At 43.9% G+C, this 15,698-nt stretch overlaps 1 protein-coding gene across 1 annotated transcript in view; it reads left to right on the forward strand.

Moving 5' to 3' along the window:
* Positions 1–367: 367 nt before the first annotated feature.
* The window catches only part of ARPC2 (actin related protein 2/3 complex subunit 2), a 37,292-nt gene continuing 21,961 nt past the window's right edge, over positions 368–15,698 (forward strand). Inside the window, exons 1-4 of the mRNA XM_007966250.3 lie at positions 368–480; positions 692–773; positions 9,178–9,212; positions 11,985–12,097. Coding sequence (XP_007964441.1) covers positions 700–773; positions 9,178–9,212; positions 11,985–12,097 — 222 coding nt within the window. The 5' untranslated portion in view covers positions 368–480; positions 692–699. The remainder of the gene's footprint in view (positions 481–691; positions 774–9,177; positions 9,213–11,984; positions 12,098–15,698) is intronic.

The raw sequence follows: 15,698 nt of genomic DNA on the forward strand, positions 1-15,698 counted from the left end.
AGGCACCCCCAGGAAACAAGCTGGGAGCAAAGAAGCCCGCTGGGAGACTACAAGGGCGAGCTTCTTGCGAGGTCTCTGAAATGATAAGACCGGAAGAACGGAGTTGGATCTCTGGGACAAGCGGGAGTGAGAAGCTGGACAATCAGGCAAGCCTCGGGGAATGACAGCTCCGCGGGGGACGCACTGGTAGGCTGTAGACGTAAGGGGGTCTGTGAGAAAGTAGAGGGTGGGGTGGTGGCATCACACATACGCAAGCGCAGTCTCCGTTTCCTCCGGCGCGCCTGCGCTCGCGTTCACGAGGGGTTGAAGCGGAAATGGCGCCGCGGGGCCGCGCGTCCAGGCGGCGAGCGGAAGTGGGTGTGAGAGCGGAAGTGGCCGGCTAGAGCCGGGGGCTGGGCGGGGACTGGGCTTGTCGGTGAAGCGGCAGTGGCGGCGGCGGCGGCGGCGGCTCGGCAGTCGGGTTCAGGCTTTGGGGGCCAGGTCGGTTGGGTGGGTGGGTGTCTCCACAGTCTGCGTGCGTGGGCCAGCGCGTGCGTCTTACCCTTCCCTCCATCCCGGCCCCTCTCCCCTTCTCCCCTAACCTCCTACCCCACCCAGGTCCCTTCAGGGGGCAGCGGGGCCGCTTCCTCCGTCCTTCCCTCCCTTACCCACCCTCACCGGCCCTTGTTTCTCCTTCCCCTGCTCGGGGCAGCCGCCGCCATGATCCTGCTGGAGGTGAACAACCGCATCATCGAGGAGACGCTCGCGCTCAAGTTCGAGAACGCGGCCGCCGGGTGAGCGCGCGCCCGGGGCCGGGGGTGGCGGGGGAGGCAGAGTTGACCCCAGCTAATCTCCAGTGTCGTCCAGTCCCCCAGACCTGGAGGAGAGAAATGGGGTGCCTGGCAGGGTGTAGGGGCTGCCCCAGCGGGGTAGACGTGGGAGGCGATTGGGCGCGGCCGGGCGAGGGGCAGAGATGCGTGGGGAGAGGCTCAGAGGAGGGATGCGGAAGCAGCGAGTGGTGAGGGCTGTGCGTGCCAAAGGGCAGGAGACCTGTGGGACGTGGGGGACGCTGGGGCCGGAACTCGCGCCGGAGGAGCCCCCTGCCCGCTGGGGCGAGAAGGGGACCCCTTCCCTGCGTGAAATTCCCTGGCATTGTTCTGAACCCAGAGAGAGGCTGTTTGGAATTGGGTTGGAAGGAGTTTTCAGGAATTCCCAGGACTGGAGGAGGAAAGGAGATGCAGGCCCACATCGCCACCAGCATTCTCGTTCCCCACTGCCGTCTGCTCTAAAAGGAGCAGAAGAGAAGACTGAAAGCCGACCCAGTCTTAGAGCTGGAAAAACGCGATCTCTGGTTTCCCTTTCCCGAACCCTTCTGTGAGAGACACTGGGCCATTTTGTTACATAGTTTTCAAGCAAAGCTAATTGTCCCTTGCTCCACACCCGTTCCTTATCTCTCCTTTGAGGTTCTGATGCTCTCTCCTCTCCCACTAGCCTTTATCTGGTTATCTTGTAAATTCTTACATCAAGACCCTTGGTCTGTGATTTCTTCCGTGGTAGCCTTGGCCCAGTTACACACTTCAAAGCCTCCAGAATCTATAAAGTTCTTAGATAACCTCTCTTTACAGTTGGACTTTTTAAAAGATGGGTTTAGGGCATATTTCCAAGGCAGCCTTCTCTGCCAAACACAAGAATCGGTACAAGACAACCTCCTCCTCCAAAGCTGCTTTGCTTTTCTAATATATTTAAAACATGAGCTAAGGGTTTTGGGTTCTAATTTTTGGTGGCCTGTGGCCAATCGCTTTGCCTCATTTCCCTATCTATGAGCATGGGGCTTCACATCTGGGTTTCACAGTTGAGGAAATAAGAGCAGACTGTTTCTGGTGAACTGGGAGCTAGTAATAGGAAAGTACTTGGAGATCCACAGATGGGAAAAGATTGGTAGAGGGGAATTTTTAAGTGGTCATAATGTACTTGTGGCTTGGAGGCATTAAAAAGTATTAACTACCATTTAAATTGAATATATAGTATGTCCTGTCTCCTTTATAAGGCAACAGATTTTATCTGTAAAACAAAGCACTACTTTCCTTGAAGTAATATGTGTAGTGAGCAGTACTGTTTCCTGCCACGGGCTGCAGTTGCTTATATTTTAGGCTGACTTGCTTCTTTCTTGTCTTAGCCTCTCTTACCAGTTTCTTTGCATTTTAGATATTCAAATGAATCAGCCCAGAGTCTTATTTTGGGTGATTGCTGTATACTTTTTTCTGAGCAGTGTAGCACATAGGAGGAAGTCGAATTAACTTCTGCATTTTCATAACTGATCTTAATGCATTCTCAGGTCCAGACTAGCAAAGAATGAGACCTGGGCGGTTATAAGCTGATCTACAAGATAAATGGCTGTGTATTTGCAAGAAGAGGCATGTCTTTTAACATAGGAGTACATTCTCGTCTATTTGTGTATTAATGACTTGTGATTCCAAAATATGGCCCATTATTCGGAACTTCAGTTCTTTCTTTTTCTTTTAAAAAATTATTCTTAAAAGAAGCTGCTAACCATTTCGGAGGGATTAAATAGGCCCTCAAGTCTGGAAGACAAACGTTAGAACTTCCAGGACATTTTTTTTTTTTTCCCCCGAGACAGACTCACTGGCTGGAATGCAGTGGCGCCATCTCTGCTCACTGCAACCTCGCCCTCCCAGGCTCAAGTGATTCTTATGTCTCAGCCTCCCAAGTAGCTGGGATTATAAGCACGCGCCACCACACCCGGCTAATTTTTGTATTTTTAGTGGAGATGGAGTTTCACCATGTTGGCCAGGCTGGTCTCAAACTCCTGGCCTCAGGTGACCCGCCCACCTCGGCCTCCCGGAGTGCTGGGATTACAGCACCGCACCTGTCCTCGGGACATTTTTTACAAAGATTTGCATTGTAGGGAACTTGTATGGGGGTGCACTGCTGTGTGTGCTTGTGCACATGTATGGGTGTGTGTGTGTATGAATTTAGGCTTTCGTTCTGGCCCATCTCCCTCTTTGAGATTTGGTTTTCAATAAGGCGGCTCAGAACATTCTGCTGAGAATTTGAAACTTTGAAAGTCTTTTAAAAGACCACAATATCCTGCCTTGTAGGCAGGGCTCTCCTGGGATTACAGATATATCACCCAGCAGAAGCCTGAATGAAGCAAGTGGAAATTACCAGGCATTCCAGTAAGGTAAAACAAGGTGCATGCCTATTCCAGAACTTCAGCAAAGTTTGCCCAGTGTGGTTATCATAAACATGTATGGGATTCTACCAGTGCTCAGCCCAGGCAGCAACAGAAAAAAGGGGCCTTTCTGAGAGCCTATTAGCCAAGTTAGGGAGGTGCTAAAGGGTGAAAGGTGTTGGGGTGGAGATCAGAGAAAGAGATTTAAGAATGGGAGTAATTTGGAGGAGAAACCCCGGAGATTTGAAAGGCTTTGCTGGTGTGGGAACCTGCTAGGAGAGGTCAGCTCCACCCTACTTTTTGCACTTCTCAGAATAAACCAGTTGGGGAAATTACAGTTCAGAGCAGCCTTTTCCAGAGTGCATCTTCCATCTCTGTGATGTCCAATAGGATAGCCATACAAGTGACCAGCGAAATTTAAATAAAAAGGTGAAGTAAAGTTGAGTTCCTCAGTCACACTAGCCACATTTTTAGTGTTCATTTGCCACATGTGGCTAGTAGCTGTTGTATTTAGCACAGACATGGAACATATCCATTATTGCAGAAAGTTCTATTAGCACTGTTCCAGCTTCTGAAAATGAAAGCATGAGATGGTCTTAAAAATAGTTCTGTGGCATATACTTCAGAATATAGTTACATTAATTTTTCTTTTGAAGTGTTTTGTTTTGTTTTGTTTTAATGATTCCTCTCAGATCATCCTGCTGGATCTTCTCACCAGTGACCTCCTACTAAAAGTATCACCTTTCTTCTGGGTAAAGCAGTGCTGTCATCTAAACTGTTTAAGAGTACATTTGGTCATGATAACCTTTTAATTTGGAGGCAGTTCAGCAAAGCCTAAGGATCATTCCAAACAGATTGCTTTTTAATTTTTTCCTACCGCACTTCTGGGAAGTGGCTTATTGAAACAACCCATATGTTGTCACAAAATAATAATTATTGGTAAATTGTCTTCCCAGCAGCCTGCAAACTAAGAGAATGTGACTGACTTAAAAGCTATGCCCAACACTGCAAATAACCTCATGCACAGGTCTTAACAGCATTGCCTTTTCATTTGGGAATTCTTACCCAGACCCTCAAAGCAAAAGTAATCAGGCAAATTAATTTAATTCTTTCGTTAGTGTACATACCAAGAACCGTTTCATGCTGAGAAGCTAGGCCTGTCAACTTATCTGGAGTCTGGAGTCCAAAATTGAGGAAATTCTGTCAGATGCAAATTGCTATTGGATTTAAGTGTGTGCTGGCTCCTTGCCACAGCCAGTACATATTGTGGGGAGCTGTGGTTCCGTGAGGGGGAGTGAAACTCAGTAAGCAAGCAGTGCCAGTTGGGGTGGGTGAGGATGGTGGGAAGAGAAATTTGGAAAAGGAATAAATTAAATCTTGCTGATACTCTGTTCTCATTCCCAAATGTATTGCATATGTCCTCAGAGAGACAGGCTGGTTTGGAGTGATTTGGAATTAGGACATTGTTTAAGCATTTAGAAGAAATGGAATGTTGTGTCCAACTCGATAAGAAGACCTGGTTGGTCTTTTTACAGGTCACTGTAGTTAATTACACACTGCCGCCTGTCCTGTGGCCTACTTGGGACCACTTTGGTCATGAAGTCCCAGAGCTGTGCTGGACCAAACTGATAACTCCTTAAGGGCTGGGTGTATCACTTTAATCGTCTTTGTTTCCCCAGCATCCTCATTATATATATAGTCAGCTCAGTAAATTGGTTTGTTGAAGAAATGAATGAAGCCAGATAGAATGATTCCTGTTTCTTTAGGAGCTAGCATTTTTCTGACATTGAGTAAATCAGCTTTTAGGTCTCTTTGTTCTCAATATTTTGAGATATGGCTTAGCAGAGAATAGGACCTCCTCTTACCTAATGTGATCTATTTTTGTAGGCTTTGCTCAAAAAGAATGATGGGAGCCTTATAGAAGATTTAAAGTAGAATGCTCAGAAACCTTTATAGCGAGCAGAATTCAATAATTCCTCTAAGTCAGGACATAAGAAGGGATAAGTAGGAGAGAGACATAAATGCCCAAATGGGAATTGGAGCCAGGCACCCTGGCTCACACCTGTAATCCCAGCACTTTGGGAGGCCAAGGAGGGCGGATCACTTGAGGTCAGGAGTTTGAGACCAGCCCGGCCAACATGGTGAAACCCCACCTCTACTAAAAATACAAAAATTAGCCAGGTGTGGTGGCACGTGCCTGTAATCCCAGCTACTTGGGAAGCTGAGGCTGGAAAATCACTTGAACCCAGGAGGCGGAGGTTGCAGTGAGCTAAGATGGCACCACTGCACTCCAGCCTGGGTGACAGAGCAAGACCCCATCTCAAAAAGAAAAAAAAATGGGGAACTGGATCCTAGGGTGCATTCAGGAGTAAAAAGCCCAAAGTTGTTAATGAGAAAAGAAGATGAGATAATGCAGTTGCCAGGAGCCCTTTCTGGATTGATTATTGACATTCTAGAAGCTTCCTTACAGAAAAGATAGAAGAAAATTATTTCCAAAGGATTTTGAGAATAGCTTTTAAAACCTCTGAATGAATTGATTATGTTTTAGTGTCTTGGGTTGTCCAGTCGGTAACTGAGGACTTACTCAGCCAGCTTGTTCTAGGATTCCAGACATTACAGCAGTCTGACACTTATAGCAGTTCTATTTGTTCTTGTACTGCTAACCAATTCCTGATTCAGGGAATTACTGCAATCCTAAAACCTCTCCCAACCACAGCTTCAGAGTCTGATCTCTGACTCCACCTAGGACTTCTAAATTAGAAGGTAACTTCACCTAGTTACCTAAATTAGAAGGTAACTAATTTATTGATTACCTTCTGTGAATGAGGCACTGTGCTATCTGCCTTAACATGGCTTCATTTCATTTCAAAGTGTCCCTGTGTGACACATAGTGGATCTCATTTACAATTGAGAAAACTAGGGCTCTTAAGGATAGAGGGTGGGGGTAGACATTGAGTAGGTAACTACTACATATTAAGCACCATGCAGGCATCCTTCACTGTGATTCTTGACCTTGTTTATCATATGGCACACACAGAACATGATCATATTTGTATGGCACGTTTGGGTAAATGGTCTAGCCTCTCAGATATCCTGCCACCTGCTGCCTTCCCTAAGGGATATGGGCATCATTATCTCAGCATATCGGTAACTTACGAGACACTGTTTGAGAAACTTTGCTGTACAGTAGTTCACCCTTATCTGTGGTTTTGCTTTCTGCAGTTTCAGTTACCTTCAGTGAACCATGGTCTGAAAATATTAAATGGAAAAATCCCAGAAATAATCCATAAATTTTAAATTGTGCACCATTCTGAGTAGCATAATGAAATCTTGCACTGGCCCGCCCGGGACGTGAATCGTCTTTTTTCTAGCGTATCTACAGTGTGTACACTACCCTCTGTTAGTCACTTAATAGCTGTCTAGGTTATCAGAATGACTGTCACAGCATTGTAGTGCTTGTGTTCAAGTTACCCTTATTTTACTTAATAATGGCTCCAAAGTGCAGGAGTAATGATGCTGGCAATTTGAATATGCCAAAGAGAACCCATAAAGTGATTTATTTAAGTAAAAAAAGTGACCTTGGTGTTCTTTGCTAGAGTTCAGTGCTATCCACAGTTTTATTTATCCACTGGGTGTCTTGGAACATATTCCCCACAGATAAGGGGAGACTGCTGTACTACTGTACATATATCATCTCAGCCCTCACACCAACCTGGGAGGTAGGTGTTTTGTCCTCATTTTGTAGAAGAGGAACCTGAGGCCCAGTAACATTTGAGGAGCATTGCGTATGGTCACATAGCCAATAAATTCTGAATTCTAAGTAACTTGCTTTTTCTCACCCCCAGTATCTGAAATTTTAGCAGCTGGTAGAACAGTAAATAATGTAACTATTAATTTTGGGACCCTGTTTAGTGGAACACTTTCCCAGGGCCGGTCTCACTCCTGCTCCTTTGTAATTTTAAACCGTGGAAGTAAAATAACAAACGCAAGGTCTTGGAATTGAGAAGCAATCTTGTGATGGTATACTTCACATTCAGCGAACTCCTCGTTAAGTCACTGAGTTCTCGGACCTCTAATTCCCGGAAGACTTCTCATGAAGTCTCCTTTGGCCTAATGCTCTCCTCAGCAGCCTTTCTCTCTCTTCTAGCCATAAATAGTAAACTAAAATATTAATGGCAGTGATTTGACAAGTATTGCTAAGTCAGACAGCAAACCACTTAAGATCGATCGTAGCAACTTTTCCCACAGGCATCTGTGCTCAGGGTACTTTATGCCTAGAGAAATTTGAAATTACAGACTCAAAGTATTTATGACTTGGAACCCAAAGGTTATTTATTTATAGTTTATTTTTCTCAGGTCTTTTGATAAAAGTAGGAGAGTGAGGAACTCAACCCATCTTCGGCTGAATTAAAACCTAAAGGTTAAAAAAAGCCTACCAAGTGATGGAATAATGGGCTTTTGTAAACTCCCTGACTCTTCAGCACAGCCAGCCTTCCCCAGGAAAGTATGCTTCCTCCCATTGGTCATCCTTTTAATACTTGATTCAGTTGGGCCATGATTAACATTTCCATATTTTTGTTCTTTGCTCTTGTTTTCTAAAGATGAGGAATGGTATTGGACTCATTGCCTTTGTTTCCTGGCTACAGTTTCAAAATGAAGGCTCAGAAGCTATTTAAATTTTCATGTAGTCTTTCCTTCTGTTCTGAACTCACTGCTTATCCATAAACCCACTTGATTCTTCAATTCTTAGAGATACCCAACATGCTTTTCCTAAGTCACATACAGAGGGCTTTGAAGAAGCAGGGTGAAGCTTTGTATGATTCATATAGGTTGATTTTCAGCAGGGCTAGCATGCTTCATAGAAGCCAGTTTCCTTGAAAGGTATTGTCTGTCTTCTGTATCAACTTTTTAACACTCATAAACCATGTTATATATTCCATTATTTCCAGCAGCCCTGCAGATCAACTTAGTCTTGGTTTCTTTCACAGGTGATGGAGCAGAGATCACGGAAAAGATACGTACTTGATTAAGAGGTCTTGAGCAAGTTAGACAAAAATAAATGTGAAAATGTGTGCATCTTGTTTGCTAGCCCCTAAAACAAAGTGGAATCATTGAGTTACAGGTAGCTAGCTGATAAGGCAATAGTCTTCGTTTGCTTCCTACTTTGGACTTCAGGTCTGTTCTTGTGTTATATGTAGTAGTTTCATGAGGTAGATAGGATCATTTGTATTCCCCCATTTTATAGATGATAGGGCAGAATGCAAAGGTGTAAGGGTATTTGTCCTAAAACATGAGCGTGATGAGAAAGCTGAAGTTGTAAAGCAGATGTCCTGACTATTCTCCTTAGTGATTTCATAGTGCTATTTTGTGTTACACTGTCTGTTTTAAGTTCAGAGCTGGAATTTAAAAGGCAAGACAAAACCAGGGTAGAACTAAAGAGGGTTTCGTGAAGGTGAGTGGTAAGCACTTTGGTGATGTAAAGGAAGAAAGAAAGATGAGTAGGAAGGCTTACAGACGAGTTTTGAAGTGGAATAGAACTTGCCGTTTTGTTTTATGGCCCGAAATCATCCTTTCACTTTAAGCATGTTAAAACCATTCTACATTATACTTAGCCATTTTCCTGCTGAACGTATTACTCCCAATACCACTGTCCTGTGGGGAAGGCATTGACCAAGAGATGGCATTTTGTGGTACACATATACAAACAGGTATATAGCACGCTCTTAGGAAATTCAGAATTGAAAGTGAGCACCAACCAAGGCAGGAGATTTAACAGCAGGTGAAAAACAAAAGCTATAGCTGACCTTCCTTTTTTGTCTTCTACTTAAAGCAAGTCCAAAGGTTCAGGTCCATGAGAAAATGAATTGTGTACTCTGATTGGTAGTAACCTAAAACTTATACAGAATGGTCTGATCTTAAGTGAAGCTCAGGCGCCTTTCCAGTTCCCCTTGAAGGTAAGCAGCAATACAGTCATCTTAACTGAGGGCCTTTTTTGTTGTTTACAGAAACAAACCGGAAGCAGTAGAAGTAACATTTGCAGGTAAGCATCTTTATCTCAGCCCTCTGAAGAGAAAGTACAATATGAAAAATAGGAAATAGGCTGGTTGCAGTGGCTCATGCCTGTAATTCCAGCACTTTGGGAGGCCGAGGCAGGTGGGTCACTTGAGGTCAAGAGTTCAAGAACAGCCTGGCAAACATGGTGAAACCCCCTTTACTAAAAATGAAAAAATAAGCTGGGCATAGTGGTGGGCACCTGTAATCCCAGCTGCTCGGAAGGCTGAGGCAGGAGAATCACTTGAACCTGGGAGGCAGGGGTTGCAGTGAGCTGAGATCGTACCACTGCACTCCAGCCTGGGCGATAGAGTGAGACTCTGTCTCAAAAAAAAAAAAAGACCAAGAAAAGAAAATTGTACCTAAAATAAGCCGTGACATGGATTGGGCGCAGTGGCTCATGCGTGTCATCCCAGCACTTTGGGAGGCCGAGGCAGGCAGATCGTGAGGTCAGGAGATCAAGACCATCCTGGCTAAAACGATGAAACCCTGTCTCTACCAAAAATAGAAAAAAAATTAGCTGGGCATGGTGGCGGGTGCCTGTAGTCCCAGCTACTCGGAGGCTGAGGCAGGAGAATGGTATGAACCCAGGAGGCGGAGCTTGCTATGAGCAGACATCGCGCCACTGCACTCTACCCTGGGCGACAGAGCAAGACTCCATCTCAAAAAAAAAAAGCTTTGACATTTTGGATACTGTCCCTCTTCAGGTCTTTTTGAGCTCTTTATAATAGATGACTATTTCATGTATTTAATCCATTGATGACTGACAATAAGTTACCTGCTGATAAATTAGAAGTTTGGATTTAATTTTGTGGTACAAACTAAGGTTTTTTTTTTTAATTTTTTTTTTTAATTTGGAAATACTACATTATCCAAGTAGCCATCAGTCTTAGTTTGCCTAGCACTAGAGTAGTAGGGAAACGTGAACAGCTAGAGACGTGTTCATCAAGTCAGAGAGAGAGGTTGCTGCTTTCTGTTCCCTATAAAGGATTAGGTGTTGGTACTATTTACTTGTTACGTGAATGAACTCAGAGGAATACAACCACCCTTTCTAAAACGAGAGTCCTTGACAAGATGATCTTGGAAGACTTTTGCAGCTCTGAAGTGCTGTTACTTGGAGGCCAGGCACCATCCCTTTACCCTTCTACTAACTAGCATTGCCAGATATCCTTTCGTGATTGTCGTGATAGCTCTCTAAAGTGATGGCACTCAGCACCTAATTCTAGTTTCAGGAACCTATTCCTAGTTTCAGGAATTACACAGGCTGAGTCACTCCTGTGTACTGCAGAAAGATAGAACCGAAAAAGAGGGGAGTCCTAGAGATTAGAAGCAGCTCAAAAGATAACCAAATACAATGTGTGGATATTGTTTGCATCTGAATTCAAATAAGACAACAATGTTTAAACTTTTTTGAGACAATAGAGAATATTTAAATACTTGATTGAATATTTGTTTTGTTTTTGTTTTTTTGAGAATGAGTCTCACTCTGTCACCCAGGCTGGAGTGCAGTGGCGCTCATAATCTGCTCACTGCAGCCTCCACCTCCCGAGTTCAAGCGATTCTCCTGCCTCTGCCTCTCAAGTGGCCGGGACTACAGATTCCTACCACCACAGCTGGCTAATTTTTTTTCTTTTTCCCCACACTGCATCTTGCTGTGTCCCCCAGACTTGAGTGCAATGGCGCAATATCAGCTCACTGCAACCTCTACCCCTGGGTTCAAGTGATTCTCCTGTCTCAGCCTCCCAAGTAGCTGGGATTACAGGCGTGTGCCACCACGCCAAGCTAATTTTTTGTATTTTTAGTAGAGACAGTTCCACCATGTTGGCCAGGATAGTTTTGAACTCCTGACCTCAAGTGATCCACCCACCTCAGCCTCCCAAAGTGCTGGGTTAACAGGCTTGAGCCACCATGTCCGGCCTTGACTGAATATTTGATATTAAGAAATTGTTTTTAAAAATTTAGGCATGACACTTGTATCGTGGTTATGTTTTTTAACAGTCTTCTGTATCTTCCAAAGATACATTCTGAAGTATTTATGGATGAAATTATGTGTCGTGTCTGGGATTTGCTTCAAAATAAATCAATGGGAAGGAGGATGTCTAAATGAAACAATAATTACCCATGTGTTAATAATTGTTGAGGCCAGGCGAGGTGGTTCATGCCTGTAGTCCCAGCACTTTGGGAGGCTGAGGTGGGCAGATCATGAGGTCAGGAGTTCGAGACCAGCCTGGCCAACATAGTGAAACCCTGTCTGTACTAAAAATACAAAAATTAGCCGGTGTGGTAGCACATGTCTGTAGTCCCAGCTACTCAGCAGGCTGAGGCAGGAGAATCTCTGGAACCCGGGAGGCGGAGGTTGCAGTGAGCCGAGATCATGCCGTTGCGCTCCAGCCTGGGTAACAGAGTAAGACTCTGTCTCAAAAAATAAAAAATAAAAAAATGTTGAAGCCTCATGGTGGAGATGGGAGTTCATTATACTGTTCGTTCTGATTGTATACATGTAAAATCCAATTATTTCAGCACCAAGCTGTGATTAAGGAAAGAATAGCTTTGTAATTTTAAGAAAGGGCAAAGAGATGAGTACTCAGCAATTCTATCCCAGTGTTTCTGCTGATTTGTCACATGGATTTAAAATAAATTCCGTTTTACTTATATGCCTCCTTGTAACAGGTCTTCCTTGTGGCCTACGGCAAGGTAGGCGCTTGGAAAGATTATTTCCCATTTCCAAATTGTTATACGATCTTATTTGCTTTCCTCACAGATTTTGATGGGGTCCTCTATCATATTTCAAATCCTAATGGAGACAAAACAAAAGTGATGGTCAGTATTTCTTTGAAATTCTACAAGGAACTTCAGGCACATGGTGCTGATGAGGTAAGGTCCACATCATTTTCCATAGGACTCTTGTTTCCTCACCTTTTATTGGCAGTTTGCCATTCATGGAAGATCCATGGCACTAAATCACCCCCGCATGACTACTTGCTCACCTAACTAGGGGCTCTTGACTTGATTACTATAATGAATTAAGTGTGTGTCTAGAAAAGGTTTTGACTTTCTTGCTTACTTTAAAACAATGGAAACGAAAACAACTTTAGTTCTCCAAAAACATAGCAAAGAATACTTTTCCTTGATCAGGACAAAAATAGCTGTTGCAAGAATTAGGTTCTGTTCTATTTTTGTAATATTATCAAGGCAAATAGATAACTTCTAGCTTGTTTAAATTTTATTGTCTCAGGTTCTCATTCTGGAAGCTTAGGCACAAATAGCTGTCTTTTGAAATTTTTAATTAAAGCTCTTTAAAGCTACCCTCTTTAAATATCTCTTCTTTATAACTGCCATAGGGGAAATAAGAAAGGACGTCCAGACATTATGAAACTTTGGTGGCCATGCCTTGTTCACTGGCTTCTTTAAGTAGTTAAGTAGCAGGTTTGGTTCCTGTTGAACTGTATTTGCTCTGGGGAGAGCCATTTATGGAAGAAAGAAAATGCTATTACACCAGTTTGTGCATGTTGTGGTTGGGTCTCAAAGCAGGAAATATGACTCAGTTCCTGAATCAGTTTTCAAATTTCTTAGTTTTAACAAACTAGGTTCTCCTTAATCTGTTAAATGAAGATATAATCGTAGCTGTTTTCTTTTTGAAAAGTAGTAGCTTTTAAATTATTTAAAATTTATATAATAAAAGATGATTTGTAAAGGAGTATGGTCAAAAGCTTGTTTAATTATTTATTTTTTTTTTTTTTTTTTTTTTTTTTTTTTTGAGACGGAGTCTCGAGCTCTGTCGCCCAGGCTGGAGTGCAGTGGCGCAATCTCGGCTCACTGCAAGCTCCGCCTCCCGGGTTCACGCCATTCTCCTACCTCAGCCTCCCGAGCAGCTGGGACTACAGGCGCCCGCCACTGCGCCCGGCTAATTTTTTTCTGTTTTTTAGTAGAGACGGGGTTTCACCATGATCTCGATCTCCTGACCTTGTGATCCACCCGCCTCGGCCTCCCAAAGTGCTGGGATTACAGGCGTGAGCCACCGCGCCCGGCCAATTTTTTAGCATAAAAACTGAAGTTGGTCTTACTTAATACCAAGAGCGATCAGTTACTTCCCTTAGTTACTCAAATGCAATTGATTTTCTCATAAGTTCAAAGAAAGAAGAAACATTTAGAGAATTTGGAATCCAGGTTACTTTACTGGAAAAAGAAAAGCTTCAGAAAGATCTAGTGCTTTTATGAAGCTTTTGAAGAATTGTTTTGTAAAAGATAGTGGCTGACACTTCTTTACCAGATAAAGAGTGAAAGAAAACAAATGGCTATTAAAGCAGGCCTGCCTTTTTTTTTTTTTTTTTTTTGAGATTGAGTCTCCCTCTGTTGCCCAGGCTGGACTGCAATAGTGCTGTCTCGGCTCACTGCAGCCTCTGCCTCCTGGATTCAAGCATTCATCTGCCTCAGCCTCTTGAGCAGCTGGGATTACAGGCAACCACCACTACACCTGGCTAATTTTTTGTGTTTTTCGTAGAGATGGGGTTTCACCACGTTGGCCAGACTATTCTCGAACTACTGACATCAGGTGATCTGCCTGCCTCGACCTCCCAAAGTGCTAGGATTGCAGGTGTGAGCCACTGTGCCCAGCCCTTTTTTTTTTTTTTTTTTTTTTCCTGACAAGGTCTTGCTCTGTCACCTAAGCTGAAGTGCAGTGGCACAATCACAGCTACTACACCCTCAACTTCGCAGGCTTAAGCAGTCCTCTCACCTCAGCCTCCTGAGTGGCTGGGACTACAGGCACGTGCCACCACACCTGGCTTATTTTTTGTTTTGTTTTGTTTTATAGACAGGAGGTTTCACTATGTTGCCTAAGCTAGTCTCGAACTCCTGGGCTCAAGCAATCCTCCTTCCTGGGCCTCCCAAAGTGCTGGTATTATAGATGTGAGCCACCATGTCCAGCTGCAGCCCTGCTTTGAATTAGCTATAACTACCTGAAAAGAAGTGTCACAGTATTTGAACAGACGTTTTTTAAATTGTGTAATCATTCTCCCCTAGACAGTCTTCACTAGGTGCGAGCCTGCGCAGTGGCATGCACCTGTAGTGCCAACTACTTGGGGGTTCAAGTGGGGAGGATCGCTGGAGCCCAGGAGTTCAAGTCCAGCCTGGACAACATAGTGAGATTCCATCTCAAAAAAGGGAAAAGATCTAAATGCAATAATAATAATCCTGAAAAGAAAGAGTTAAGCTAGATTTCTTATATCTCCTTTCCATTCTGTGCTTTTCTTACAATGGAGCTCCAGAACACATTGCTATTCTTCTAGCCACCACAAGGGTCAAAGAACCAACCCCACCCACTCAAGTGGGTGGAGTAAGTAACATTCATAGTGTTGGAGCAGAGTGCACAGTAAATGGCTCCCTGGGTTGGTTAAACAGTGACCAACCCATGATAACCACAGGAAGCTTATTACTTTGTCACAGGCCATTTTTAAAGGCAGAATGCCTCTGCTGCTGAAGTGGGAAGGTAATGGTGATGAGTGATAGGTTGCCTCCACCCATCTCCTGGTGTCATATTGGGAGAGGGAGTACACACTGAAAAGTGAATCATGGTTAAAAGTGCAAGTGAAGTAACAAGGAAGTGTTGGCTCGTTTTACCAAGGGGAGGGAGCAAAGCAGTTGAACGTGATATAAATTTGGCTCTCAGTACCTCTTAGATCTCAGAATATTAACTTAGTAAGCTTGAAATTAAACTAAATCTTAGGGGCTTAGGGATTTAAACTAAATCCCTGCCACATCTGATTTCCCCTTCCTCAAAATACCAATAGTATGTGCAACACAGAATTGTAGCTCAGAGGTAGCATACCGTTTCAAATTCTTGGGATATGCATGTTACTTTTTTAAAAGAAGTGGTATATCAGACGCCTGAAGGTCAAGTCTCTCTGCCACCAACAAACTCTTGTGACCTTGAGCCCCTCCTCTCAGTTCCTCTTCAGTAAAAGAGATACCTCACGGTGGCTGTGTGTTCACCAAATAGGAACTACATGTGGCATTATTTATCTTTTGCCCTTGTATAAAAAAAAGTAATCTTGCCCATTGAAAGTTTCTTCCAGCTATAGGAAAATGGTTAAATAAATATGTGGAATATTAAGAAATTATTGTTCAGCCAGGCACGGAGCCTCATGCCTGTAATCTCAGCACTTTTGGAGGCCGAGGCAGGAGCATCGCTTGAGGCCAAGAGTTCAAGCCCAGCCTGGGCAACGTAGTGTGACCCTGTCTTTGTATATAAATAAATAAGTAGGCGGGGCACAGTGGCTCACGCCTGTAATCCCAGCACTTTGGAAGGCCAAGACAGGTGGGTTGCTTGAGGTCAGGAGTTTGAGACCAGCCTGGGCAACATGGTGAAACCCCATCTCTACTAAAAAATATAAAAATTAGCTGAGTGTGGTGGCGGATGCCTGTAATCCCAGCTACTAGGGACGCTGGGGCAGAAGAATTGCTTGAACCCAGGAGG

The sequence above is a fragment of the Chlorocebus sabaeus genome, chromosome 10 (genome assembly GCF_047675955.1).
Source record: "Chlorocebus sabaeus isolate Y175 chromosome 10, mChlSab1.0.hap1, whole genome shotgun sequence".
NCBI classification, from domain to species: domain Eukaryota; kingdom Metazoa; phylum Chordata; class Mammalia; order Primates; family Cercopithecidae; genus Chlorocebus; species Chlorocebus sabaeus.